Source organism: Lacerta agilis, chromosome 18 (genome assembly GCF_009819535.1).
Source record: "Lacerta agilis isolate rLacAgi1 chromosome 18, rLacAgi1.pri, whole genome shotgun sequence".
NCBI lineage: Eukaryota > Metazoa > Chordata > Lepidosauria > Squamata > Lacertidae > Lacerta > Lacerta agilis.
In genome coordinates, this window is record NC_046329.1 from 9,824,269 (window position 1) to 9,851,345 (window position 27,077).

The following is a 27,077-nucleotide window of genomic DNA, read 5'->3' on the forward strand; positions in this document are numbered from 1 at the left end:
CGGTTCACCGCAAGACTGATCTGGGGTGGGAAAGGGGACTCTCTTTATTTGGATTGTTACTGTTTTTATAAGCTATGCGCCAATTTATTTAGGAAGAGGATTGAAGAAGACATGTTGCCCAAGTGTAAAAAATGCCAAAGGATGTGTCTGCCTTGTTGATACTTGACCTCATCTTCTTCTTTGGCGATCCCTCTTAGCCAAGTAAGATTTTTTTCCCATAAACACGGTTTTAACAATTAGTTCATAAGTGACTGTGGAGGCCAATTCTGGATCCGCACGTCCTTCCGCAGTGGGGACATAGGTTTCCGGGCGGGAGTTGATCCCGGTGAGGGTTTGCCAAGCGTGCCTTCCTCTTAGCACGTTTCTCCCTTGCGTCCTGAGTTCGAGTGTCTTCAAAGCCCACAACACCTTTGGTAAAGGCTGTTCTCCAACTGGAGCGCTCACAGGCCAGTGTTTCCCAATTGTTGGTGTTTATACTACATTTTTTTAAGATTTGCCTTTGTAATAAACAAACATTAAACTTCTTTTGTTGACCACCAGCATTACGCTTTTCCATTTTTAAGTTTGGAATAGAGGAGTTGCTTTGGAAGACGATAATCAGGCATCCGCACAACATAACCAGCAAGCAACCATCACAGTTAACCGACATGTGGATTCATTGAATAATGGAAGAAACAAAACCATCTGCAAATAGGGGAAATTTAAATGTAAAGGGACCCCTGACCGTTAGGTCCAGTCGCGGACGACTCTGGGGTTGCGGCGCTCATCTTGCTTTACTGGCCGAGGGAGCCGGCGTACAGCTTCCGGGTCATGTGTCCAGCAGGACAAAGCCGCATCTGGTGAACAAGAGCAGCGCACGGAAATGCCGTTTACCTTCCCGCCGGAGCGGTACCTATTTATCTACTTGCACTTGACGTGCTTTCGAACTGCTAGGTGGGCAGGAGCAGGGACCGAGCAACGGGAGCTCACCCCGTCACTGCGGGGATTCGAACCGCCGACCTTCCGATCGGCAAGCCCTAGGCTCTGTGGTTTAGGCCACAGTCCCTAGTGTTGGAGATCTATAAAAAATGATACAGCATGGAATTAAATTTAAATAAACGAAACCTTCATGGAAGGAGAGAGCAGCACTTTGCTCTGTAATAATGAGCCGCTTTTAACGTGCTCAGAGGCTCTCAGAGCACGGGAACAGGCCCTGCCTTTGATCATATCCACCTTCCAACACTGCCAAGTTTTGAACACATTTGCTTTGGTTTTGCTGCCACCACTTCCAGGGCTCCTGTGCCTACTGTTCTAGCGAGAAAAATGCAATAGATGTTCCTCTATTGTGCATATTTTTTAAATTAATTTTTTTGGGAGGCGAGATAGGAGGAAAGACACTCAAAACGGGTCGTACTTTTGTAAAAAAATAAAAATAAAAAAAGTAAAAAATGCAGTTTTAAGGGCAGAGGAGCCTTTTCTGGGGGAAAAAAAAGTTGGCAGCCGAGAGACTTTTGCTCAGTTGCCTTTTTTTAGTTTCTCCCCGACTTCCTTATTTAAATCCTCCTTTCCTCTTTCATACCCGTTCCCCTCAGACCGTGATTTTACCCGCTTTTAAAATCCCTTTTCCCTTCCCCATTCGAACTTTCCAACAGGCACCTCCTCAGGCACCTCATGTCCTGGAAAGACAGTGTAAAGCGGGCTTTGAGGACCCTTCTGGCAACGAGCATGCGCTTTTGAGCAAACCCTCCCCCATCCTCTCGGCCTTTTGCCCTTAGCTAACATGGCGCGGCCACGCCTCCTTTTTTCCAAGCTTTCCGACGCCTGTAGCGAAGCTCCTCCCTTTGTGGTTCTCCATAGAAGGAGCATGCGCAGTGATTGCCCTCCCTCCCTCCCTGTTCCCCCGCAAACCGACGGCTTCTTCAACCAAGATGGCCGGGGGGCGCACGCGCGTTGTTGCCTCTCCTCTGTGGGAGGGGAGGGCGTGGCTTCCGGCCCTCGCGGCGCAGGCGCGTTGCCGCGCGGGGAAGCTCCCCGGCTTTGCCCTTAGCCAAGATGGCGGCGGCCTGACAGAACAAGAAAGAGCCGAGGCGGAGCGGCGGTTGGCCTCTTCCCTTCTCCCCTCATGACCCGCCGGGATGCTCCGCTCGAGCGGCTTCCTCCGAGGCGTCGACTGCCCCTTCGGCACCGCCTGCGGGAGGCCCTACTGTCACTTCCGGCACCCGCCGGGGCCTCCGCACGCCCAGCCGACCCAGGCCAGGCCCCTCCAGGCCAGGCCAGGCCAAGGAGGAGGAGGCAGGAGCAGCAGGAGGCCCTCCGCCTCGGCAGCAGGTGAATGCGGGGGGGGGAGAGCGGGGGAGCCGGGGGCGGCGCTCTGCGTATGCTCAGGGGCGAGGAGGGAGGGAGGGAGGGGGGAAGGGCGCCGCGCCCACCCTCAGGAGGGAGGGCACTCTGCCTATGCTCAGGGGCTCCTACGCTCCCATATATCTATAGGTGTATAGTTACAGAGCGCTCTGCGTATGCTCAGGGGCGAGTCGGGAGGCAGGGAGCGGGGAAGGGCGCCACGCCCACCCTCAGGAGGGAGGGCACTCTGCCTATGCTCAGGGGCTCTTGCACTCCTATCTATCTATCTATCTATCTCTCACTAGGTATATCTATATATCATTATCTTTCTACCTGTCTATTGTGCTCTGTGTATGCTCAGGGACTCTTGCGCTCCTATCTATGTATATAACTAGATACATCTATATATTATTATCTACAGGTGAGACTCGAAAAATTAGAATATCGTGGAAAAGTTCATTTATTTCAGTAATTCAACTTAAAAGGTGAAACTGATATGTGAGATAGACTCATGACATGCAAAGCGAGATATGTGTCAAGCCTTTGTTTGTTATAATTGTGATGATTATGGCGTACAGCTGATGAGAACCCCAAATTCACAATCTCAGAAAATTAGAATATTAAATGGAATCGGCAAAACAAGGATTGCAAATAGAACAATATTGGACCTCTGAAAAGTAGAAGCCTGCATATGTACTCAGTACTTGGTTTGGGCCCCTTTTGCATCTATTACTGCCTCGATGCAGCGTGGCATGGATGCTATCAGCCTGTGGCACTGCTGAGGTATTATGAAAGACCAGGATGCTTCAGTAGCGGCCTTCAGCTCAGCATATATTAGTTTCACCTTTTAAGTTGAATTACTGAAATAAACGAACTTTTCTGCGATATTCTAATTTTTCGAGTTTCACCTGTATATCTATCTATCGAACTTTCTGTCTGTCTGTCTATTGTATAAGCTCAGGTGCTCTTATCTATAATGAGGGATATGGTATATCATTATCTTTCTATCTATTGTACTATATCTATAATGAGGGATAGGGTATATCATTATCTTTCTATCTATTGTGCTGTGCGTATGCTCGGGTCCTTTCGCTCCTATCTATCTATGTATCCAGTGCTTTTCCCCCCCTGGGGGTACGCATACCCCCTAAACATTTTGTGAATCTTACGTTTGGCCTCATTGAGGGGCAGTATTTGAATATGAGTAGGAAAATGAGAGCATAGAATCATAGAGTTGGAAGAGACCACAAGGGCCATCCAGTCCAACCCCCTGCCAAGCAGGAAACAAGAGTACCCCTAATTATTATTTTTTAAAGAAAAAAAGCACTGCCCTTGGCAAATGAAAAAGCTTAACGCTTTCAGTTAGAGAATCTCCCAATCTGAAAAAGCTGGGGGGCTGGGCGCGCTTCGTGTTTTACCTGCACTGGGGTCCCTGGAGGCTCGTGGGAAAGTTAAACCTCAGAGAACCTAACGTCCTAGAAAACTAAAAGAGGGCAGTGTCTCTTTAAAAGCCATGGGAGTCTGCGACACTGGGACCTGTGACCAGTTTCCTCCAGCTGCTGCCTCCCTCCAGCCTCTGAGATATCTCTGCTGCCACAGGAGTTAGGGCAGTCATGACTGCCGGCATCCTACTCTGCAAAGGAGGCGTTAAAATAAAGAGTTGAAAGCATGAACAAATACCTCCGTTCCTTGCTAATGCACGAGAGCCCAGGTAAATTTTTTATTTTTATTTTTTTAAAAAAGATTGAATCCTGCTATCCTTGCTTGGTGTTCTTTCTTTGGCGTGCCAGGTAAAAAAGATTGCTATTATTGGCCGCTCTCTGGAGGTGAGGTGCGCTATCTTCCAGGCGATTAGCTTACAATGGGGCTGGGTGAATTTTGTATGTAGGCTGTGTTAACCCCCCCCCCTACTTACCTGTAAACCAGGGGTGGCCAACTTCAAGAGACTGTGGGGGGTTCAGGTCAAAGTTGTTGAGCTTTTTTTTTTAGGAAGGAAAGCCCTGTTTTTGGTGGTTCAGTCATTTTAGGGGTGCAGGGCAAATATGTTGAGATTTTTTTTAGGGGAGCCAAAGTTTTTTGGCTTCTTTGGGGGGGAGCCACTGATCTACTGGTGATCTACCACAGACGTCCAGAGATCTACTGGTAGATGACGATCTACCTATTGGACTTGCCTGCTGTAAAGCATTCCTTGAAATCCTTTGTTTTCATCTAAGCTTTCCTGTGCAACGTGGATGGTAATTGAGTATTGGGTCAAATACATGCCCATAGAGAGGGTTTTAAACTGGTGGGGGGTGGGGGGATAGGCAGCATTTGATAATTAATCCAGTGCTGACTTAAATCTCCTAGAGGTGCGTGTTTATTTAAAGTACTGGATGTTTAATGTTCCCTACTCTTTTTAACAGCTGGATTAAGTAGCAATCGCATTGTGAAGTGCAATTTATCACTCCGTTGGGGTCAACTTGGACCCTTGATACCTTGAAAAGAGTATTCTTTAACGCCCCCCCCCCCCAATTCATTTTACCTGGCTCTTAAGTGACCTTTGATCCTTACATAGTGGAATCATCGAAGTTAAAATTTTGGGGGGTGAGAAGGGGGAGGTGTGTGTGCTCGAAACACCATTGAAAAACCAACCCCTTTGCCTGGAAGGGGAACCAAAGAGAAATAGAAGCATAGGAATTGTCCTAAAACTATTGGTTTCTTCTTCCGTGGCTCCCTCCCCTCAATTAGGTTTTGGGTGGGTAACTTTGTGGAATGCCCTCCCACCAGATGCCAAAGAGAAAAACAACTACCAGACTTTCAGAAGACATCTGAAGGCAGCCCTGTTTAGGGAGGCTTTTAATGTTCGATAGATTATTGCATTTTAATGTTCTGTTGGAAGCCGCCCAGAGTGGCTGGGGAAACCCAGCCAGATGGGGGGGTATAAATAATAAATTATTATTATTATTAAGAGCACAAGAACATGCCTTAAACCAGATCGAATATTTTAAAAAAGGCAATACGTGGACCAAATAATGCAGGGCAAAATGTTTCTATATATTGTCAAATAATATTCAGCGAAATTGTTTTATATAATATCAACTAATATGCAGCAAAGACAGCATTCCGGATAAGTACACTGTTTCGGTATATCTTCTTCAGATCATAACTTAATATACATGCTCCTTGCGTGGAGTAGTGGTCATGGCCACATTTAACCACTACATATTATATTGTCAAATAATATTCGCTGGATATTATTTGACAATATATAGAAGCATTTCGCCCTACATTATTTGGTCCACGTGTTGCCTTTTTTCCATATTCTGCTTGCAGTTTGCAACACAGGGGTTCTTTTTTTGCATTAAACCAGATCGAACCATCAGAGCAGGGAAGCTTGTTCTGACGGGAGCCGTGTCTCTGCAGGGTCTAGGGCAGAGATCGGGGTCCCTGAGTCATGCGGAAGAATTGCTTGCAAATTATGTCTTGGTATCATCATGCTGTTTCCTCGAAGGCTTATGTAGGAAGCTTCCTGGTCACACCGTCCATCTGTTGTTGCCTGTGCTAAACTGTCAGATCCTCCAGGGTTATTAATACTAAATTTGTATACTGCCCTATACCGGCCGGTCTCACACAAGGGAGCTTTTTCCCCTACCCAGAGATGCCAGGAATTGAACCCATAACCTTTTGCATGGAGAGTGTGTGTTCTTCCCACCGAGCTATCTTTCCTGAATTGCCTGTGTATGTTGCACGTTTAACTTCTGCTGAAGGACGCAGCCTTGAATTACCCAAGTCAGGAAGAAAGGTGGGAGAGGAAATTAGCAAACGGCCTTTGCAATTATCTGTTTCACCTCTTCGCTGGGACGAAGCCGCTCTTTCTTCTCCATGCCCTTCATTAGATTTTTTTTTTTTTTGCTTTTATTCGCCCTTAAATAGGGTGCTGAAATGACTCGGAGCGTCGTGTGGGGGATTGGCGGACTCTCAAATATCCATTGCCCGCGATGGTCTCTCCCTGCTAATTATAAGACAAAGTTGGGTTAAGCTGCAGGTGTCCAGAAACTCGTTGCCTCATTTCTGTCTTTTTTTCGAGACAAATTTCAGAGGGGTGAAACTCGGTTTGTGTGTAAAGGGGGGGCGGTCAAAATAGCCTTTCAGTTCCATTTTTCAGTAATGTTTCCTGAACTGCTGCAACTTATGATGGTACTGGTCCCTGCCCCGCCCCGCCCCCCCACATTGCAAGATTCAGCGCTGGCCAACACTGCCCCCCCCAATATTGCTACACTACAAGTCCCATGATTCTTGGCCATGTGGGCTGATAGGAGTTGGGAGTCCAAGCATCATGGGGTGGGGGTGGGGGATTGAAGTTTTCCTGTCCCTCATCTCAGGACAGGAGCACCTCTTGTAAATAAGAGGCATTCTCACATCTCCTTAGCTTGTTTCCTGATGCTCTGGTGATCAAGAAAGGAGATTCCGACGAAACGTTAGGATGGAAGAAGTTTCTGGCGGCAAGGGCCACTTAAGAGTCGGATGGGCTGCTTCGGAAGGTTGGAGGTTTTTTAAGCTGTCCGTCACGGATGCTTCAGCTGTGATCCTGGCATTGCAGGGGGTTGGGATAGATGGCCCCCGGGGGGGCCCCTTCCGCCTCTGCAATTCTGTGAGATCAGAGATGGGGAACCTGTGGCTGTGGGCTGGAGCCCGGCAACCTCTAAAAGGCAGCACGGCGTGGGGAGATCATCGGCAGAGACACTCTTTTTCAAAACGTCAAATGCATTTGTCGTTTCCATTAGTTCTCGGCGAAGAGAAATAGGTTGACTCCACAAGTTTGGCCGGAGTGGCTTGTGGTGGCGGGAGATTTATCTCCCTTCGTTTTTTTGGGGGTGGCTTCGCCGAAAGTGGGCTTATCTCTGCCCTTCAGGCGACCGGCTTATGAAACTGATTAAAAACAGAGCCTTCTTGGGCAATAGTTCTTTTTCCTAGAAGTCTTTGTATTGAGCAATTGGAGCCTGTTCTGAAAAGCCTTCCCCCCCGCCGCTTCCAGTTTGGTTAAGGCAAGGTGGTACTTCAAGTTTCCTCCTTTCGGTCCCTTTTCCTCCAAGATTATGCCTGCCTAGCTAAGTTAGCAGGGCGGTTATTTCAAACTAGCAACAGTCCCCACAAAATGGGGGGGGGGGAGTAGCCGTGATGGGCTCGTGTCTGCCCCTAAAACCTTTGAAGCAATCTTCGCCTTTTTCTCTAGCGTGGAAGTGTGAGGGTTGCCCTGCAGAGCAGATAGGCCTGAGATGTTGAGGACTGGCGCCTTGGCTGCTGATTACTTCATTGCCTTCCACGAAACGTGTCTCAGAGACTCCTGGAGCAGTTTGCATACAGTCATTTAAAACACAGCTGCTGCTGCTGCCCACAGGATTGCAATCTTTCATTTTTCAAAACAAAATACAATATCAAAAATCAAAAAACAATCCTTCCAGTAGCACCTTAGAGACCAACTAAGTTTGTTCTCGGTATGAGCTTTCGTGTGCATGCACACTTCTCCAGATACTTTTAGATGTTTTTCATTTTACTTCTGACATGGGTAATAAGGGGAATAAAAGATCAAGCTGAGTTCAAATTAAAGGCCAGGTGGAATAGCTCTGTCTTACAGGCCCGGCGGAAGGAGGTTAAGTCTTGTAGGGCCCTAGTCTCATGGGACAGAGCATTCCACCAGGTCGGAGCCATCACTGAAAAGGCCGTGGCCCTGGTGGAAGAAGAAGAAGAAGAAGAGTTTGGATTTGATATCCCGCTTTATCACTACCCGAAGGAGTCTCAAAGCGGCTCACATTCTCCTTTCCCTTCCTCCCCCACAACAAACACTCTTGTGAGGTGAGTGGGGCTGAGAGACTTCAGAGAAGTGTGACTAGCCCAAGGTCACCCAGCAGCTGCGCGTGGCGGAGTGGAGACACGAACCCGGTTCCCCAGATTATGAGCCTACCGCTCTTAACCACTACACCACACTGGCTCTCAGGAGAGGCAGTCCCGTAAATATGAGGGCCCTAGGCCACAAAGGGCTTTAAAGGTCAAAACCAGCACCTTGAACCCGGCCCTATACTCCACCTGGATCCAGTGCAGCTGGTATATATCCGAGTTTCTAACACTGGGTCCTTGCCAGGCCAACGGTTGATGCATCGCTGATGCAGCCTGGTGGGTTTTACGTTTTATTTTTTTAAAAACCTGATGGGAATTCTCAGAGAGATGCTAAGTCGTAACCTTTCCCTTTCTTTTTCCCCCCGCAGGGTGCGGCTATGACCCTTACAACCCGGAGCTTCCCAAGCCCGTGTCGCAGAGCCGGAATGGCTCCTTGGAGGAGATCTCCGAGGCGGCTCCCGGCATCCTGGAGCTCGAGCTGGTCAACAAGGCCATCGAGGCCGTCAAGAACGAAGTCGAGCGCGAGCAGAAGAAGTACGAGGAGCTCTTGGGGACGGCGAAGGAGTACGGCTCTCCCGAGCCCCCTTCGCTCGTCTCCAAGGCCTCTGGGTCCGCAGCACCCAAGTCCTTCACCGCCTTGGAATACAACCCCGGGGGCTACAGCGCGGGTGGCACTGCCGACTACAATCCCACCCCTCTTGCGGTGGCCACTCCTAGCCGCTCCACCAAGTACACCTTAGACTCCTTCGACAAAGCGAAAGGCAAGGGGAGCTCGCTGGAGTACGTGCCCACAATGGTCACCCAGCCCAAGAAGTACAGTTGCACAGCCGCCAGGAGCAAATACACCCTCGACAACTCCAAGCCGTCCACGGACTTGGAGTACGACCCTCTTTCGAATTACTCCGCCCGGCTGCTGAGCAAAGCCAAGGAGCAGAGAGGGGCCAAGAGGAAAAGGGAGGCCGACCCCGAGGAAGGGTATTCGCCTTCTCCCAAGAAGCACTGCGACGCAGGGAGCGGCCCCGAGCCGGACGCCAGGTTCTCCGACTCGGAAGAGGAGCGCGAAGCGGCTCCCGCCTTCCCTTCGAAACCGAAAGGGGGTCCGGGGAGCAAGCCGGCAGACGGGGGGAAGGGGTCCCCGCGGGCCGATTCCCGTTCTCGGGAAATGAAGGAGACGGCGGTGCAGTACGATATGGGGGACATCGAGGGCGGCGTCAAGGACTCGCCAGAGGGGGGCGAAAAGTTGGCTAAGGTGCCCCCCAAAAGGGACGCGAGCGAGGGCAAGGGAGGCCTGAAGGAGAAGCTGAAAAAGAAGGCCGGCGGCGGCCACGCGGCGGACGGCAAGAGGGAGCGTGGCACGGTTGCGGGCAAGGAGAAGGCGGAAGCGAAGGCTCAGCGCAGAAATGGAGAGAGGAGCAAGGAGAAGCACGGCAAGCCCCACGCCGACGGGCGCTCGAGGAAGCAGGACGAGCCCCCCAAGGCTGCGAAAGCGGGGGGCTCTGGCACGTGCAAGAAGGTCACGCAAGGACCCAGGGCAGAGAAAGTGGGCAGCGTGAAGAAAGACGGGAAGCTGGACCCCGCCGGGGGCTTGAGACCCAAGGCCGAGGCTTCGCAGGCCGAACGTAAAGACAAGCAGGGGAAGCGGCCCGCCTCGAAGGTTCCCAAGGAGAGCCCCGGAGCCAAGTGCAAGGCGAAACGGCGGGCTCTGAGCCACGCCGACCTCTTCGGGGATGAGAGCGGGGACGAGGGGCAAGGGGGGCAGCCTCGTCCCGTGGCCTTCCCGGACGTGAGCTCGGATTCGGACCCAGACGACGGCGGCTGCTGCTTCCTTCCGCCCCGGGACAACGGGGTGGCGAAGCGCCCTAAGGTGCCCAAAGCTCCTCCTCCTCCTTCCTCCTCCTCGTCCTCCTCTTCCGACGAGCTCGACTATTCGGTCCTGGAGAGGGACGTGGACTTCGAGTCCGACCCCATGGAGGAGTGCCTTCGGATTTTTAACGAATCGACCGACGTCAAGACGGAAGACAAAGGCAGGCTGGGGAAGCAGGTAAGAGTTTTTTTGGGGGGGTAGGTGGGTTGGGAAGAAAGCCCCTCTGGCTCCAGTCCAACTTAACCCCAGGTGAGGACGCTGATGGCAGGAGATGGGTATCGCACCCCTTTAGCAGTTCTTTTGAGTTTAGCTATTCCGAGCAAACTTATCCATCCTTAAAGAAATCAGCCCTGAGTGCTCACTGGAAGGGCAGATCCTGAAGTTGAGGTTCCAAGACTTTGGCCACCTCATGAGAAGAGAAGACTCCCTGGAAAAGACCCTGATGTTGGGAAAGATGGAGGGTGCAAGGAGAAGGGGACGGCAGAGGATGAGATGGTTGGACAGTGTTCTCGAAGCTACTAACATGAGTTTGGCCAAACTGCGGGAGGCAGTGGAGGATAGGCGTGCCTGGCGTGCTCTGGTCCATGGGGTCATGAAGAGTCAGACACGACTGAACAACAACAACAAATTCTGAGCAAAACGTAAAAACGGGAGGTGTTCCTGTGGGCAACACCCTTTGCTCTAATCCTTTCGTAGAATTGGAATCATAATTTTTAGAGTTGGAAGGGGTCACCAGGGTCACCTAGCCGAACCCCCCCTGCAATGCAGGAATATTTCGCCCAAGGTGGGACTCGAACCCATGACCCTAAGATTAAGAGTCTCATGCTGTACTGCCTGAGCTACCCACAGCCTTTTTGGGGCTAAGGGCGATCTATCGCACAAATAAAAGTATGGTAACAAAATAAAAAAAAAATTTCTTTCAGTAGCACCTTAGAGACCAACTGAGTTTGTTCTTGGTATGAGCTTCCGTGTGCATGCACACTTCTTCAGATACACTGAAACAGAAGTCACCAGACCCTTATATGTAGTGAGAGGGTGGGGAGGGGTATTACTCAGAAGGGTGGTGGGAATGCGGGATTGGCTGATAGGTGTGGAAAACCTGTTGATGACTGTTAACGACTGCAATTGGCCTTACAGGAAAAAGCAAGGGGTGAGATGGCTAAAGATAGCTTGGTCATGTATAATGAGATAAGAACCCAATGCCTCTATTCAGACCAGGTCTCGCCATGGTTTTAAGTTTGGTAATTAGTTGCAATTCAGCCACTTCTCTTTCCAGTCTATTTCTGAAATTCCTTTGTAGTAAGACAGCTACTTTGAGATCTTGTATAGAATGTCCTGGGAGACTGAAGTGTTCTCCTACTGGTTTCTCTGTCTTGTGATTCCTGATATCAGATTTATGTCCGTTTATCCTTTGGCGTAGGGTTTGGCCTGTTTGTCCAATATAGAGAGCTGAAGGGCACTGTTGGCATTTGATTGCATACACAATGTTGGAAGATGAGCAATTAAATAGTCCTGAGATGGTATGTTTGATGTTGTTGGGGCCAGTAATGGTGTTGTGCAGGTTTATGTGGCAGCAAAGTTGGCACCTGGGCTTGGTACCAGTGTCCATGTTGAGTCCTGTTGTTGTATTATTGTGGGTGAGTTAGATTCAGAACATGGTGTGATCAGGGGTTTCTGGATCACAAATCCCATCGCCTCTGACCACGACGGCCGATGGGAGCCGGAGTCTGAGATCATTTGGACGGGGCAATGGATTCAAATTACAAGAAAGAAGATTCCACCTAAACATTAGGAAGAACTTCCTGACAGTGAGAGCTGTTCGGCAGTGGAATTTGCTACCAAGGAGTGTGGTGGAGTCTCCTTCTTTGGAGGTCTTTAAGCAGAGGTTTGACAGCCATCTGTCAGGAATGCTTTGATGGTGTTTCCTGCTTGGCAGGGGGTTGGACTGGATGGCCCTTGGGGTCTCTTCCAACTCTAGGATTCGATGATTTGGAGGGGCCTCGGATATCCCCCCCCCTTCCGTCGCTGACGAACGACAGCAAAGCAGCTTCCAGTTTGTCACGCGAGGGCTTCTGCAAAGGGACTTCCCTAACCCCAAAATCTGCTCTGTTTTGCTTTCGCTTCCGTTTTGCATTTCCTGTTACTGGAGGGCGAAGCTCTTTCCCTCCACCTTCCCACCAAAATATGCAAACGGTGTTGGAGCAGAAAGAAAGCCGTTGCTCCCTTTGGTTAACCCTCTCTTCTTTTTATCCCCTGCCTATCTCCCCCTCCCCGCCCCCCACCCGCCAGCCGTCAAAAGAGGAAGGGGCCGAGGAAAAGCCAGCAGAAGACTGCCTGACCACGCTCTTTCCTGGGCAGAAGCGGAGGATCTCCCACGCGGCGAAGCCAGGGAACGTAAGTGGATAGCAGGAGAGAGAGAGAGAGCATCAGAAAAACCCAGCAGCAGCAGCTGGATCGTGCCCAAAGACGCTGCGTTTACCGTACTGGCCTGAATATAAGCCTCGCTTTCTTCCCCCCCCCCCCGAAAAAAATTCCAGCCGCGAAAAGTTATAAAGCGCGGCTTTAATTCGCCGCTTTAACAAAAACAGGCTTTTACGGTACCGCTGCCGAAACACACGATACGGTAAAACGGAACAAAATTTAAATGTATCATTGCCGATTTGCGGAATTGTAGCAGTGGAATAGCGATTTGCGATGTTAGGGATCGTACCGGTAGCTTTTGCAGGGCTTTGCAAGATCAAAGGTTTAAATTGGCCCGGAGTTATAATCGTTGATTGTTTTCAGTTTTGTTTCGGGTTTTTTTTGTTAAAAAAAAAACAAAACCCATTGGTTTTTATCCACCCTGGTCTGAATATTCAGATTTGCTGGGGGATTCTGAATGTCTGTTGTCATCGGGGCTCGGACCCCCTCAAGACAGCATAGTCCAATGGTCACGGGCGACGAGAGAGTCCAGCAATGTGCAGGAGGCCACAGGTTACCTTCCTGAGAGAGGGGAACACCCACTTCTTAGATTAGGGGTGGCCAGCGAACCTTTGGTCCTCCCCGGTGTCTTTGGACTCCAACTCCCATTAGCTCCCAGTGGCCGGGGGACGCTGGGATTTGTGGTCCAACGACATCTGGGCGACCCTCTCTCCACTGTGGAATCTCCACCTGTTACCTCATCCCTCCCCCTGGTTTCTTTTTATTGGAATTTTCCGCTCCGGAGGGCAAAGGCAGTACGTCCTTGTTTTTCACCCCGTGAAACGAAAGCGGAGAGCTCTTAATGGCTCAATATTTGCGAGGTGTGTGCTGACACCCCACCCCACCCCCCCCCGCTCTGCCACGAGAGCTTTGTTTTAGCAAGTATGGTCTGTGGTCAGTACAAATAACGTCTTGTGCTTTTTGCCCACCCATCCATTAGTCGTTCCCCCCCCCCCAAACAGAGAGATAAGGGACATGGGTGAAATAGGTTGGAAATGGCGAAGCTCAAACATTTTTGCTGTTCCTTAGCACCGCTGTACCCGAACTGCCTCGCAGTGGTTTTGAGGCAGGCCGTGGGGAGAGAATAAAGGAGGCCTGGCTACGTACTGAGTGTAGCCCATGTGGCGCTTGCTGGATCGTGTTCCACTACAAAGCCCACCCCCCCCCCCAGTGGCTGATGGGAGGCGGAGTCCCCGGGCATCCAGAGCACTGTGCGAATTTAGCCAGGCGCATTTCGCACCTGGCTCCCGCCCACTTGCAGCCAGGTGAAGATGCCCGAGTGCCAGGATGTCGCCTGACACTTCCATTATCTGGAGGTGCGTGCCTGAAGATCCTTGGATCGGGACCGTTTTCACATACTAATACCCCACCCTGTAGAAATTCTATCCCGTTATATTTTTATCTGCGCCATCGGAATGAATTTCAGGAACCAGAATGCTTTTCCCGGGCAACCTGTGAGCAGGAGCGGCAAGTGGCGTTATAGCGAATTGTTGTCGCTTGTTTTCGCGCTCACCGTTGCGAATGATATTCATGATATTCCTATGTTTTGAATGGTCCCTGTCACCCTTAGGAAAAGAGGTCGGAGTAGGCCAGTATATATGTCGGCTGTCCCTGGATCAAGGGACTTTTCTTCTTGTAAATTCTCAAAGCTTTTTAACCTAGCTCAAGGTTGTCCCCTGAACTAGCCAGGTGTTTAACTGAGAATCAGTCACAGTCCACCATTTGAAAAATAAAACTTCGGAGCCGTCTTGCCCCCAAAATGGCAACTAGGACAAGTGCAACCTTGGTTTAAAGAGCCGTTTGGCACCTAGCTTATATATCGTGAGTTTCTAACACTGATCTAGAGGACCGTGGACATTCCCTGTCTGTGCTCCAAGAGGCATTCTGACCAACGTAGCCTGTGTTCTGGGAGGGCCATAAGGGTCATCTAGCCCAACCCGCTAGAGGAACCACAGCTGACAGGTGGCCATCTAACCTTTCTTTAAAAAAAAACTTCCAGTGACTCTGAGGGTTTTAATTGGATCCAGCCCTGTGCCTTCGATAACCCCTTTGCTTGCACGCGATCACGCGCTAGGGGTGATTAAGTGGGTGGGGCCGACCTTCCTGCCCCTCCCCTCTAGAGTCGGCTCAAACTCTGGCCTCGGTTTGCCGCCCCCCTGTCTTGTCGGTTGCCAACCAAGCGCCTCGCTTCCCCCTTCCTCTCCGCGCAGGCCGAGGCCCCGGCCAAGCCGGTCTTCCGCCCGTACCGGCCCCCGACGGCCCAAGAGGCGTGCTACCAGCGGATCCAGCTGGCCCAGAAGCAGGCAGCCCAGCTGGCCCGGCAGCTGCCCCCCTCGCGGCCGTCTCCGGCACCCCCGAGAGCCTCCGTGGCGATGCACAAAGGGGAGAAGAAGCGGATTGCTCACGTGCCCAACCCAGCTCTGCCTGCGGTCTCCAAGTGCGGTAAGCGAGCGCTTCTGCTTCTATGCTACAAGGGGTGGTGATCTTCCGTTCTGTGTGGCAGGCCTATTTCAACATCTGGTAGAGCGTGGGTCCCCCCCCCCGTGTGTTTGTGTAATGGTCACACATGTTTTGGTAGGACACCCCCATCTTAAGATTCAAAGTGTTTGCGGCTGTTCTGTGTTTCCTTAAGAAAATGCGGAGCGCCCTGATGGGATCCGCAGGGATCCACTCTGCGCATCTCTGCCCTGATCTCTCCCAATTGCTCAGCCAATAATCGTCCCATTGATGCCAACAATCCGTGGGGTTTTCCCGCAGTCCCTTTGCCGCGTTGGGTTCTGTTCGTCCTTCCCCCTTAGCTTGCGCCAGTTTAAGTAAACGTTGCATTCCATTCCCACGCTGTTTCCAGTTTCACTTTTGCAGCCAACGCCACACGGACAGGACAGAGAGGTAAGAGTAATATAAAACGATTATTATCATTATTATTCTTTTTTAAGAAGCAGGAGCGACTTTCATCCGTGGTGTGAACTTTCGTTAATTCCTGAGAAACAGGATAAGCTTTTTTTGCTCCCCCCACCTGTTAAAATTAACGCCTCTTCTTTACGCCAGCAGCCAATTTGCGTTCTGGGTGAGAATTGATCTGCAGAGAGATCGCTTCAGTTGTAATTAGTTCCAGTCTCAAAAAGAGTTAAAGGAGGGAGGTTTTGCTAACCCTGGTGCCCTAAGGGGGCGAACCTTGAGCGTTATTATGCAGTGTCTGGCTGCAGTGGTGGTCCCTCCCCACCCTGAGATGGTCCTCCGCATCCGAAAACAACTTCTGCCTCTGGTGTGACGAACGGCTCCTTCAGAGCATAAGAGGCGAATCCCATTTAATCTCCCTTTCTGCGAAGGAAGAGAGTATGCCACCAGGATCTTTGCCCTGGATATCATAAATTGCTGCGTAGTTATCTCTCTTGGCACAGCAACCGACAACTAGTCAGGCGCCTCTCCTCCCCAAAGGAGACATTATGGAAGTTTCAAATATATATATATATATATATATATATATATATATATATATATATATATATATATATATATATATATTTGTTTTTTTATTTGATTTTAAAAAGCATAAACATCCAACAAAAAAAGCAATTCAAGACTCCCCCCCAAATCTCCCTTCCCTGGGTCCTAACGATAATATTTACAGCTGCAGATTATAATTATTTTCTTAGCTGCACTGATGACAGTCATTGTTTGGATGGGGGGGGGGGCCTTTATCCATTTCTGCCGTCACGCAATCATTCCATCAGGAGCTGAACTGGGTTCCGCACAGTCGCAAAAACAAATGAACCAAGAAAGCCTCAAAAACAAAAAAAAAACCCCGCAAAATAAATAGCAGAAACAAAAGCGCCAAACTCAATCCGTTCCGGAAGTCCGTTTGACTTGGGAAATGTTTGGAAACCAAGGCGTGGCTTCTGATTGGTGCAGGCACCCCAGAAACAATAGCCTGCAGCCGCATCGGATGTTCAGCTTCTGAAAAACGTTCGAAAACTGGAACACTTACTTCCGGGCTTTTGGCGTTTGAGAACCAAGGCGTTTGAGAACCAAGGTACCACGTATAGGTAGGTCGGTCATGGGTGTGTCTCTCCAAAAAGCCCACCACTTCTGTTCCCCGGACGGGAGAGCTTTGTGGGGGTCCGAATGCAGAGCGTCTTCCCCATCACATCGCCCTTCCCAGAGAACTCTGGGAAACGTAGCTCTGCGAGGGGAACACCTCCGAACATCTCTCGGCATCCGCAGCAAACTACAGTTCCCGGGGCTCTCTGGGAGACAGTCGCACTGGATGTTCAGCTTCTGAAAAACGTTTGAAAATTGGAAAACTTTCCCGGGTTTGTGGCGTTTGGGAACCAAGGCGTTTGAGAACCAAGGTACCACTGTACTGGGTTTAGCTCCAGATGTTGCCCTGTTAGATTTATCTGTTTTCTGCTTGCTTGTTCCCCCATACCCGTGTGCTCCTCCCAGCCCTAGGAGGCCTCAAGAAAACAGCTTCGCCCGGGAGCACGGTGTCTTCCAACGGGGCCGGAGCCCTGTCTCTGAAAGCCCGCACGCTGGCCGGGATGGCGTCCAAGACGACCAACACGAACGTCCCCAAAAGGATAGCCCACGCTCCCACGCTGCAGGTACGGATTCTCTCCACTGCCCCCTCCCCGGAATTGCTTCGCAAGGGAGCACGCCGAATGCGGAGGGGGTGTGTGTGGGCGATGCGTCGACCAAATTCCTCAGGCAAATCTCTCCTCTTCTCCCCCCTCCTCGTCCCTCCCCCAGAGTGCTACTTTGAAAAGGCCGGTGATCCCCACCGAGTTTGGGGCCAAGGTCCCCACCAACATCCGGCAGAGATACCTCAACCTCTTCATCGACGAGTGCCTGAAGTCGTGCACCTCTCAGCAGGAAGCGTTCGACAAGGTTTGTGTCTTTGAGGAAGGAGAAGGGGGGGGTTATTTGGGGTGGGGTACGGAAAGAATTATGGATGCTCAATAGCTTGCCGGTCATTTACGGCAGGCCCAACGGCCTCTGCCCAACCTGGCACCTCTTGGGTGATTTTTCTTCCTTCGCCTTGGCTGTGTTGGCTCAGGCTCACGGGAATTACAATCCTTTTTAATAAAATAATTCTTTATTTCATTTCAATCATTACAAATTAAACAAAAGAGAATCATAATGAAAATAATTTACATAGCCAACACAAAATATAATATACGTGCCAATTATCTCTTCTCCCCTCCCCTCCCCACATCCCTCCCCTTCCCTCCCCTCTCTGTATTCCCTCCCTCCCCACCCGTTGCTTCTCAGCATACCCATCACTGCTTTTATAACATTCCTTCGTCTGTCAGCATGACCTTTTATCTAATCATATTCCTTTTTGTCTCGATTGTTTGGGTCTTTAACAATCTGCCAAGAGGTCGGCTTTTTCCACATATAATTTGAAATAATCCTTAAGTAATTTCCAATTTCTCTCTCTTTCTGATTCACTTATTCCCTTTATTTCCTCGTATTTTAAAGCCAAATTATAATATGTTAACAATTTTAACTGCCAATCCCCCTTTTCTGGTATTATTTGAGATTTCCAATTCTTTGCTATCAGTAGCCTCGCCGAGACCGTGGCGTACATAATTATGTGTCTATCTTTTGGTTGGAATTCAGTGTCGACCATTCCTAAGAGGAAAGTCTCCATGCTCTTCTTGAAAGGATATTTGAACATTTTTTTAGCTCTTTGTACACCATCTCCCAGAACACTTTAATCTCCTTACAAGACCACCACATATGCAAGTAGGTCCCTACTTCTTTCTTGCATCGCCAACATTGGTTAGTTACATTTTTATACATTTTCGCCAACTTAATTATCTGTTAAGACCCCAGGGTGGCTGGGTGGGGACCTAGGATTGGTGGGAAGGAAGAGCTGGGAACTCAGTGAGTGAGCAAAATCAACCATCTTTCTCAGGTTCCAGTTACAGGTAGGTAGCCGTGTTGGTCTGCCATAGTCAAAACAAAATAAACAATTAAAAAAAAATCCTTCCAGTAGCACCTTGGAGACCAACTAAGATTGTTATTGGTGTGAGCTTTCGTGTGCATGCACACTTCTTCAGATCTTACTCACGGTTTGCATGATGACATACATATTTATTTGCCACTTTTTACACTAAAGTGTCTCCCCAAGAGACTTGGGAGTAGAATCACAGAATGGTAGCATTGGATGGTTGTTGTTGTTGTTCAGTCGTTCAGTCGTGCCCGACTCTTCGTGACCCCATGGACCAGAGCACGCCAGGCCCTCCTGTCTTCCACTGCCTCCCACAGTTTGGCCAAACTCATGTTAGTAGCTTCAAGAACACTGTCCAACCATCTCATTCTCTGTCGCCCCCTTCTCCTTTTGCCCTCCATCTTCCCCAACATCAGGGTCTTTTCTAGGGAGTCTTCTCATGAGGTGGCCAAAGTACTGGAGCCTCAACTTCAGGATCTGTCCTAGTGAGCACTCAGGGCTGATTTCTTTGAGAATGGAGAGGTTGGATCTTCTTGCAGTCGCAGGGATCTCGGCTAAAGCATCCATGACGGAGGGCAGTCCAAGCTCTGCTTAAAGACCTCCAAGGAAGGAGAGTCCGCCAACTCTTCCAGCTCTAGGATTCTATGATTCCGTGACTTCTTATTCATTCGGTTTCTCTGGCCAACGATGTCGTCCGCAGGCCCTGGCGGAGGAGAAGGTGGTCTATGACCGCAGTACCAGCCGCAACATCTACCTGAACGTGGCGGTGAATACCCTGAAGAAGCTGCGCAATGCCATTCCCAGTCCCGTGCACGATATTCGCAGTGTGTATCTTTTTTTTTCCTTGCTTGGTTATTTTGTAAGATTATTATTATTATTACTATTTATTTATGCCACGCCCATCTGGCTGGGTTTCTTCCAACAGTTATGTTATGTTCTTCCGGAGTTATGTTCTTAACCTGAAACTGTTCTTAACCTGAAGCACCACTTTAGCTAATGGGACCTCCTGCTGCCGCTGCGCCGCCAGAGCACAACTTCTGTTCTTATCCTGAAGCAAAGTTCTTAACCTGAAGCGTTATTTCTGGGTTAGCGGAGTATGTAACCTGAAGCCTCTGTAACCCGAGGTACCACTGTAGTTCATCAAATATTAAAAGCTTCCCTAAACAGGGCTGCCTTCAGATGTCTTCTAAAAGTCAGATAGTTGTTTATTTCCTTGACATCTGATGGGAGGGCGCCACCACCGAGAAGGCCCTCTGCCTGTTTCCCTGCAACCTCGCTTCTCACAGGGAGGGAACCGCCAGAAGGCCCTCGGAGCTGGACCTCCATGTCCGGGCTGGACGATGGGGGGTGGAGACGCTCCTTCAGGTATACAGGGCCATTTAGGGCTTTCAAGGTCAGCACCAACACTTTGAATTGTGCTCGGAAATGTACTGCGAGCCAACGTAGGCCTTTCACGACTGGTGTTATATCAGGGGTCAGCAACCTTTTTCAGCCGTGGGTCGGTCCACCGTCCCTCAGACCATGTGGTGGGCCGGACTATATTTTGAAAAAAAAAATAGGAACGAATTCGTATGCCCCACAAATAACCCAGAGATGCATTTTAAAGAAAAGGACACATTCTACTCATGTAAAAACACGCCGATTCCCGGATAGTTCGCGGGCCGGATTGAGAAGGCGATTGGACCAGATCCAGCCCCCGGGCCTTAGGTTGCCTACCCCTGTGTTATATGGTCCTTGTGGCCACTCCGTCGAAAGCTGCCCTGGGATTGCACGCAGCTGAGGCCTACTCAGAGAAGACCCATTGAAAAACAACAGACCTAACTTAGCCCTGCTCATTCATTTCAGTGGGCCTGCTCTGAGCCACAGCCTGCTAACTGCATCCGATCCACGGGTGGTTGCGCAGAAATTTGCGGACTCGAGCGTCCCTGGCTGAAGCCTGCTTTTAGAAACACTCACTAACGTGCCCGTTTCGTACCTGGCTCCTTTCCCCCTTCCCAGAGACCGGCAACCGGAAGCTGGTGTCTCACGAGGCCATGCTGGGAGGCAAACTGGCAGCCAGGACCAGCTTCACCTTGAACCGCTCTGCGGCCGCTCAGTTGCGGGCGGAGGACCTGAAAGGTAGGCTCCTCTTTCTGTCGAGCGGAAACGGCGGCTCTCTGTGTGTGTGTCTTTGTGTCCGTGTCCCCTTCCTTTCTGCCTTACGTGGTCCCCGGGGCCGTTTAATCCCTAAATCTAGAGCGAAGAACACCACAAAACATTTGTGATCCCTCTGAAACCAGGAGAGCAGGGGCTAACACAGGCTTCCCCAAACTAAGGCCCATGGGCCGGATACGGCCCGAGGGACTCAGTTTTCCGGCCCCCGGTGACCCCCTGCCGCTTGCTCTTACCAGCACGGCGCGGCACAGCTGCCCACTTTCGGGGAAATAGCTTGTGCGCATGCAGAAGCGTCATTTCCGGCGCACTTTCGGGTCAGTGGAGCACCGGAAATAGCTTGTGCACATGTGCACGGTCTCCGCAGACCTGAAAGTGCGCCGGAAATAGCGTGCTCGCACACGCTCCCCTGCCCTCCCACCCACCGCGCAATCGGCGCTGGAGGAACTGGCCCGAGGCCAGGTGAGTTTGGCGACCCCTGGGCTAACGCCTCGGCTTGGCCGATTTTATTTGAGTGAGCCGACCTCTTTGCCACTCTTAGGGGCCTCCCTCTACCGCCGGCTCAAGGAGTACGTGTTGACGGAGGAGGACCTGAAGGAGCACGGGTACCCCCTTCCGTGCCCCGAGGCGTCAGGCCGCGCCATCGTCTTCAACGCGGAGGAGAAGAAAACGACAGACGGTAAGCTCCGCGGGAAGAGGGCCGAGACCCGCGAGGGCTTCTGGCTTGGCGATCCTCATATAGTATCGATCCGTTGCATTTATAATCCCTCCTGTGTCGTTTCCCCCCGGCCCGATTTATCACCAAGCGACAACCCTGGGAGGTTGGTTTGGCTGAGAGGCAGTGACCAGCCCCTCAAGTTCACCCACTGAGCGGGGATTCGAACCGCTGACCTTCTGATCAGCAAGCCCTAGGCTCTGTGGTTTAATCCACCTGTGTCCCATTTATAAAGAAGTTTGCTTACTTCTTTAAAAAGCAGGATTTCGTTGTGCCACGAGGGGGCGCAGTCACGGTTTTGCTCAACGGGATGAAACTCTTGGTTTTTTTGATATAAAACACCACTCTGTTGCTCTCTCTCTCTCTCTCTCTCTCTCTTTTTGCAAATATTTCTTGCTGTGTTTCGTGAAGTGAGAGAGAACAGCTGTAACGGCAGATGAGAATCAACGGAATGTAAAAACAGAACTGTAACACAGGAACGGGCAATGAGTACAGGGGCTTTGTGGCTTGAAATAACAAGATCCGAGTGAAGCAGGACGTTTCATTTATTAAACAAATTAATCAAAATAAAATAAAATAAATAAATAGCAGACTTACCTGACAATCAAGCGTCTTTCCAGATTCTCCAGGCCTGTGAGGGTTGCCTTGAAAACGTTGGTTCTGCTGTACGTATACAGAATCATCACCGCCGTTATTATTATTACAGTCGTACCTTGGGAAGTCGAACCGAATCAGTTCGACTTCCAAACTGTTCGGAAACCAAAGCACGGCTTCCGGTTGGCTGCAGGAAGCCCCCTGCAGCCAATCGGAAGCCCCGTCGGACGTTCGGGTTCCAAAGATCGTTTGCAAACCGGAACAATCCCTTCCGGGTTTGCGGCATTTGGAAGCCAGAACGTTCGACTCGTAAAGCGTTCGGGATCCTAGCTACAACATTATTATTATTATTATTATTATTATTATTATTATTATTATTAATACTATATTGCCCTATACCTGGGGGACGCGGGTGGCGCTGTGGGTTAAACCACAGAGCCTAGGGCTTGCCGATCGGAAGGTCGGCGGTTCGAATCCCCGCAATTACGGGGTGAGCTCCCGTTGCTCGGTCCCTGCTCCTGCCAACCTAGCAGTTCGAAAGCACGTCAAAGTGCAAGTAGATAAATAGGTACCGCTCTGGCGGGAAGGTAAACGGTGTTTCCGTGCGCTGCTCTGGTTCGCCAGAAGCGGCTTTGTCATGCTGGCCACATGACCCGGAAGCTGGACGCCGGATCCCTCGGCCAGTAAAGCGAGATGAGCGCCGCAACCCCAGAGTCGTCCGCGACTGGACCGAACGGTCAGGGGTCCCTTTGCCTTTACCTTTATACCCGGGAATCTCAGGGCAGTTCACAGAATAAAATCAAGATCTAAAACCACAAAATACATAATGCAGAAATAAAAAACAACAACCCAATAGCTCCAATTCTCGGGGATTTGGAAGGGACCCCAAAGGGTCGATCTGGTTCAGCCCGCTGCAATGCAGGAATCTCAGCCAAGGGGAACAAACAGCGGAACTTCAGAAAGGCACCTGGAATTAATTCATTGAATCTATCTCTCTCTCTCTCCTTCCCTCCCCTCCCCTTCCCTCCTGCCCCCAAATTTCAAGGCTCCTGCAGGGTTTGCTGCCGCTGCGGCACCGAGTACATGGTGACGCCGTCTGGGAACTGCGTCCGCAAGGAGGAGTGCGTCCACCACTGGGGGAAGTTGCGCAAGCAGAGAGGTAGCAAAACGTGGCATTTGTGTTCCTTTTCTCTCGCATCTCATCCCTTCCTCCGCAGGAGCTCCCAAGAGCGGGTGTTTGCGGCGGTTTGCGTCTTCTTTGCAAGACGGAGCTGTTCCACCTGGCCTTTGGGTTGGTTTCAGTTTAACCCTGATGTTCCGTTCTTTTGGTGTGATGGGTGGGCTACTTAAAAATGAGGCTGCTGTTTAGATTTAATTTTAAATTGTATTTTAATCTGTATTTTAATGAATTGTTTTATGTTTTTGTTGTGATTTTATTGGTGTTTGCCGCCCTGAGCCCGGTTTGGCAGTGAAGGGCGGGGTATAAATAAAAATTTATTATTATTATTATTTATTATTATTCTGCCCACGCTCCGCCTCCCTGCGACGTTCCCTCTTGGCAACAACCTGTGAGAATCGCGCAGAGCTGCTGTTTCTCCTGCCTTGCTCGGCGGAGTTGGAAGTGGGGTCCCCGGGGGTCATCCAGCCCTACCCCCTGCAATGCAGGAATCTCTGTGGTTTAGCACACAGCGCCACCTGCGTCCCACCATTCTGCTGGTGCCTAAGCCCCATTGTCCTCCTTGCTCAGCCTTCTTTTCTCCCTTTCAGTTCCTGGCGGTTGGGAAACCCATTACAACTGCTGTTCGGGAGCGGTGGGTTCCCCCGGGTGCCAAGTCGCAAAAGTAAGTGCTTTTTAAAATTTCCTTGGTTTCCTTTTATCTCGCCCGTCCTCCCATCACGGAGCCCCCAGGTGGCATAACCGTGGTTGCTAGATCTAGGCGGCAGGTCGTAGTTCACTGGTAGAGCCCCTGCCTTGCAGGCAGAATGTGCCCGGCTCAGTCCCACCACCCAGGTAGGAATGGGAATTCCCCCACCCCCACCCCGCTTGAAACCTTGGAGAGCCCTGCCGGTCCGCGTGAACGTCACCAAGACCAGGTTGCTCACCGGAGCGAGATGGTTTGAGCATATTGCACCGATCCTGGTCCGACTGCATTTGCTACCGATTAGTTTCCAGCCCCAATTCAAAGTGCTCGTTGCAACCTATAAAGCCTTAAACGGCTCAGGACCGCAAGACCTCAAGGAACGCCTCTTCCATATGAACCCACCCGGACCCTGAGATCATCTTGAGGCCCTCCTGCTTGAGAGGTGCGAAGGGTGGCAACACAAGAACAGGGCCTTCTCTGCAGTGGCTCCCTGTCTATGGAATGCTCTCCCCAGGGAAGTTCGCCTGGTGCCTTCATAATACACCTTTAGGCGCCAGGCAAAAACGTTCCTTTTCAACCAGGCCTTTGGTTGATCTATTTTACATTCTATGCCCTTTTAAAAATGTGGTTTGGGGGGCGGGGCGGGCTATTGGTTTGTTGTTTTTATTTTTATTAGGTATTTTGTGTTTATATCTTGATTTTATTCTGTCAACCGCCTGGGGATAGGGCGGTATATTAATAATAATAATAATAATAATAATAATAATAATAATAATAATAATAATAATAATAATAATAATAATAATAATAATAATAATAATAATAATAGACAGCCTGTAAACGTGGAAGCTCCTCCACAAATTTGTCCCGCCTCATTTTCAAAGCCGACCAAGCCATTGTCCTCCTAAAGCAGGGGTCAGCAAACTTTTTTTAGCAGGGGTCGGTCCACTGTTCCTCAGACCTTGTGGAGGGCCGGACTATTATTTTTTTGGGGGGGAATGAACGAATTCCTATGCCCCACAAATAACCCAGAAATGCATTTTAAATAAAAGGACACACTCTACTCACGTAAAAACATTCTGATTCCAGGACCGTCCCCGGGCCGGATTGAGAAGGCAATTGGGCCGGATCCGGCCCCCGGGCCTTAAGTTTGCCTACCCGTGTCCTAAAGCCAGGCGAGGTGAAATAAGCCGGCTTCCTTCTCTCTCTGCCCCTCTTAATTTCCTCCCCGCTCCTTCCTCTTTCAGCAACACGTTCACGATGGCAGGAAGGAGAGCTTGGAGGGCTTTGTGAAGACCTTTGAGAAGATGCCCAGCGCGGACGGCAACCCGGGCATCTACGCCTTAGACTGCGAAATGGTTGGTGGAGCATTCGATTGGGGCTGGAAGGGGGGGCGGTTTCAAAAAACGATAGCCATTAAAATCATAAGCTTAGGCAGCTCGGAATAGGCTGCTTCTTTCAACTTTGAATGTTTCTCTGTTTGTCTGTCAATCTTATCTATCATTCTATCATCTATCTGTCTGTCTATCTATCTATCTATCTATCTATCTATCTATCTATATCGTGCCTGTTTTGAAAAAAGATAACTAAAACCGTAGCTCTGTTCCTTAACTGCTGGGAAATACAGTGGAATCTCGGAAGCCGAACACCTTTGAACTCTAATTCAAAGTTTCGGCTCCCGAATGGTCGAAAGCCGGAAGTGAGTGTTCCGGTTTTCGAATGATTTTTGGAAGCCGAACGTCCGGCGCGGCTTCCAGTTGGCTGTAGGACGGTTCCAGGAGTCGAACACATTCTGTATTCTGTTCAATAACCAAGGAACGACTCTATCTATCTTTCTATCTATCTATCTATCTATCTATTTATCTATCTATCTATCTACAGTATCTATCTACAGGTGAAACTCGAAAAATTAGAATATCTCGGAAAGTTCCATTTCTTCCAGTAATTCAACTTAAAAGGTGAAGCTAATATATGAGATAGACTCACGACATGCAAAGCGAGATATGTCAAGCCTTTATTTGTTATAATTGTGATGATTATGGCGTGCAGCTGATGAGAACCCCAAATTAACAATCTCAACTTTGGGGTTTTCATCAACTGCATGCCACAATCATCACAATTATAACAAACAAATGCTTGACATATCTCGCTTTGCATGTCATGAGCCTATCTCATATATTAAACTCCAGTAGCTAATGAAAACAGTTGCTTACATAAATGGACTTTTCCATGATATTCTAATTTTTCGAGTTTCACCTCTATCTATCTATCTCTCTCTCTCTCTCTCTCTCTCTCTCTATCATCTATATCTATCTATCTATCATCTATCTATCTATCATCTATCTATATCTATCTATCTGTCTACCTACCTACCTACCTATCTGTCTGTCTCTGTTCTGAAAAAAAGATAACTAAAATCGTAGCTCTCTTCCTTAGCCGCTGGGAAACAGTCGGCCGAAAGAAGCAGCTTTGAAAGTTGCCGGAAGTTTCTCCCCCTCCTACTCTTGATTCCTGCCTCTCCGGACCCCAAATCGGTTTAGTCTCTGGGTCGTTGAATCAGGCGAGGGTTTGTTGATATTTCCACCCCTCCCATTGTGAGAATCTGGTGGTCCTATGTTTTGAAAAAGGAGGGGGCGGGAACTGCTCTTTCTCTCTTCCGTCCCTGACTGCCTGACTCTGTGTTGGAGAGAGTCTTATCTTTGTTATGATAAGATGGGCTGCGTCAGGGCTGTCTCTCTCATGCATGTCTTCTGTGTATATAGTAGCTGTTAGGAATAAAAGGAGTTATGCTTCATAACCTCTACAGCTAGTTTCCACGTTATTTACCGTATTATTCGCTCCATAGGGCGTACTGGACCACAGGGTGCACCTCGTTTTTAGAGGAAACAAGAAAAAAAATATTTTTCTGGTTTTCCTCCTCTAAAAGCCCTGTTTTTTTGAGGATCAGCTAAAAGTTTTGCAGCTTTTTTATTGCAAAGGGGGCAAAGCAAAGCTCCTTTTGCAAAGGGGGAAAAGCAAAGAGGAAAAGCCCCATTTTTATGGTGTTCAACTCACATTTCTGCAGCTTCTAAAGGAAAGGGAGCCTTTTCTACAGTTTCCAGACAGATAATCTAATCAGCCAGTCACATGTCGCTGGGGAAACAAACAACCTCCCTCTGCAGCACATTCAACAAAGGAGGGCGGGGCTGAAAGGGAGCCGGGACTCTTATCTCTCTCCCGATCTCTTGCTCATCAGCTGCTGAGCGGGGTCCTTTCAACACCCCATTTTCTCTTTGTAAAATA

General features: G+C 49.7%; 1 protein-coding gene across 1 annotated transcript in view; it reads left to right on the forward strand.

Moving 5' to 3' along the window:
* The first annotated feature begins 2,026 nt into the window (after positions 1-2,026).
* Positions 2,027-27,077, forward strand: part of REXO1 (RNA exonuclease 1 homolog) — a 32,140-nt gene continuing 7,089 nt past the window's right edge. Inside the window, exons 1-12 of the mRNA XM_033136677.1 lie at positions 2,027-2,307; positions 8,562-10,234; positions 12,347-12,451; positions 14,728-14,959; positions 16,964-17,121; positions 17,267-17,404; positions 19,174-19,297; positions 20,472-20,591; positions 21,166-21,303; positions 22,979-23,092; positions 23,701-23,774; positions 25,043-25,153. Of these exons, the coding sequence (XP_032992568.1) occupies positions 2,115-2,307; positions 8,562-10,234; positions 12,347-12,451; positions 14,728-14,959; positions 16,964-17,121; positions 17,267-17,404; positions 19,174-19,297; positions 20,472-20,591; positions 21,166-21,303; positions 22,979-23,092; positions 23,701-23,774; positions 25,043-25,153 (3,180 nt within the window). The 5' untranslated portion in view covers positions 2,027-2,114. The remainder of the gene's footprint in view (positions 2,308-8,561; positions 10,235-12,346; positions 12,452-14,727; positions 14,960-16,963; positions 17,122-17,266; positions 17,405-19,173; positions 19,298-20,471; positions 20,592-21,165; positions 21,304-22,978; positions 23,093-23,700; positions 23,775-25,042; positions 25,154-27,077) is intronic.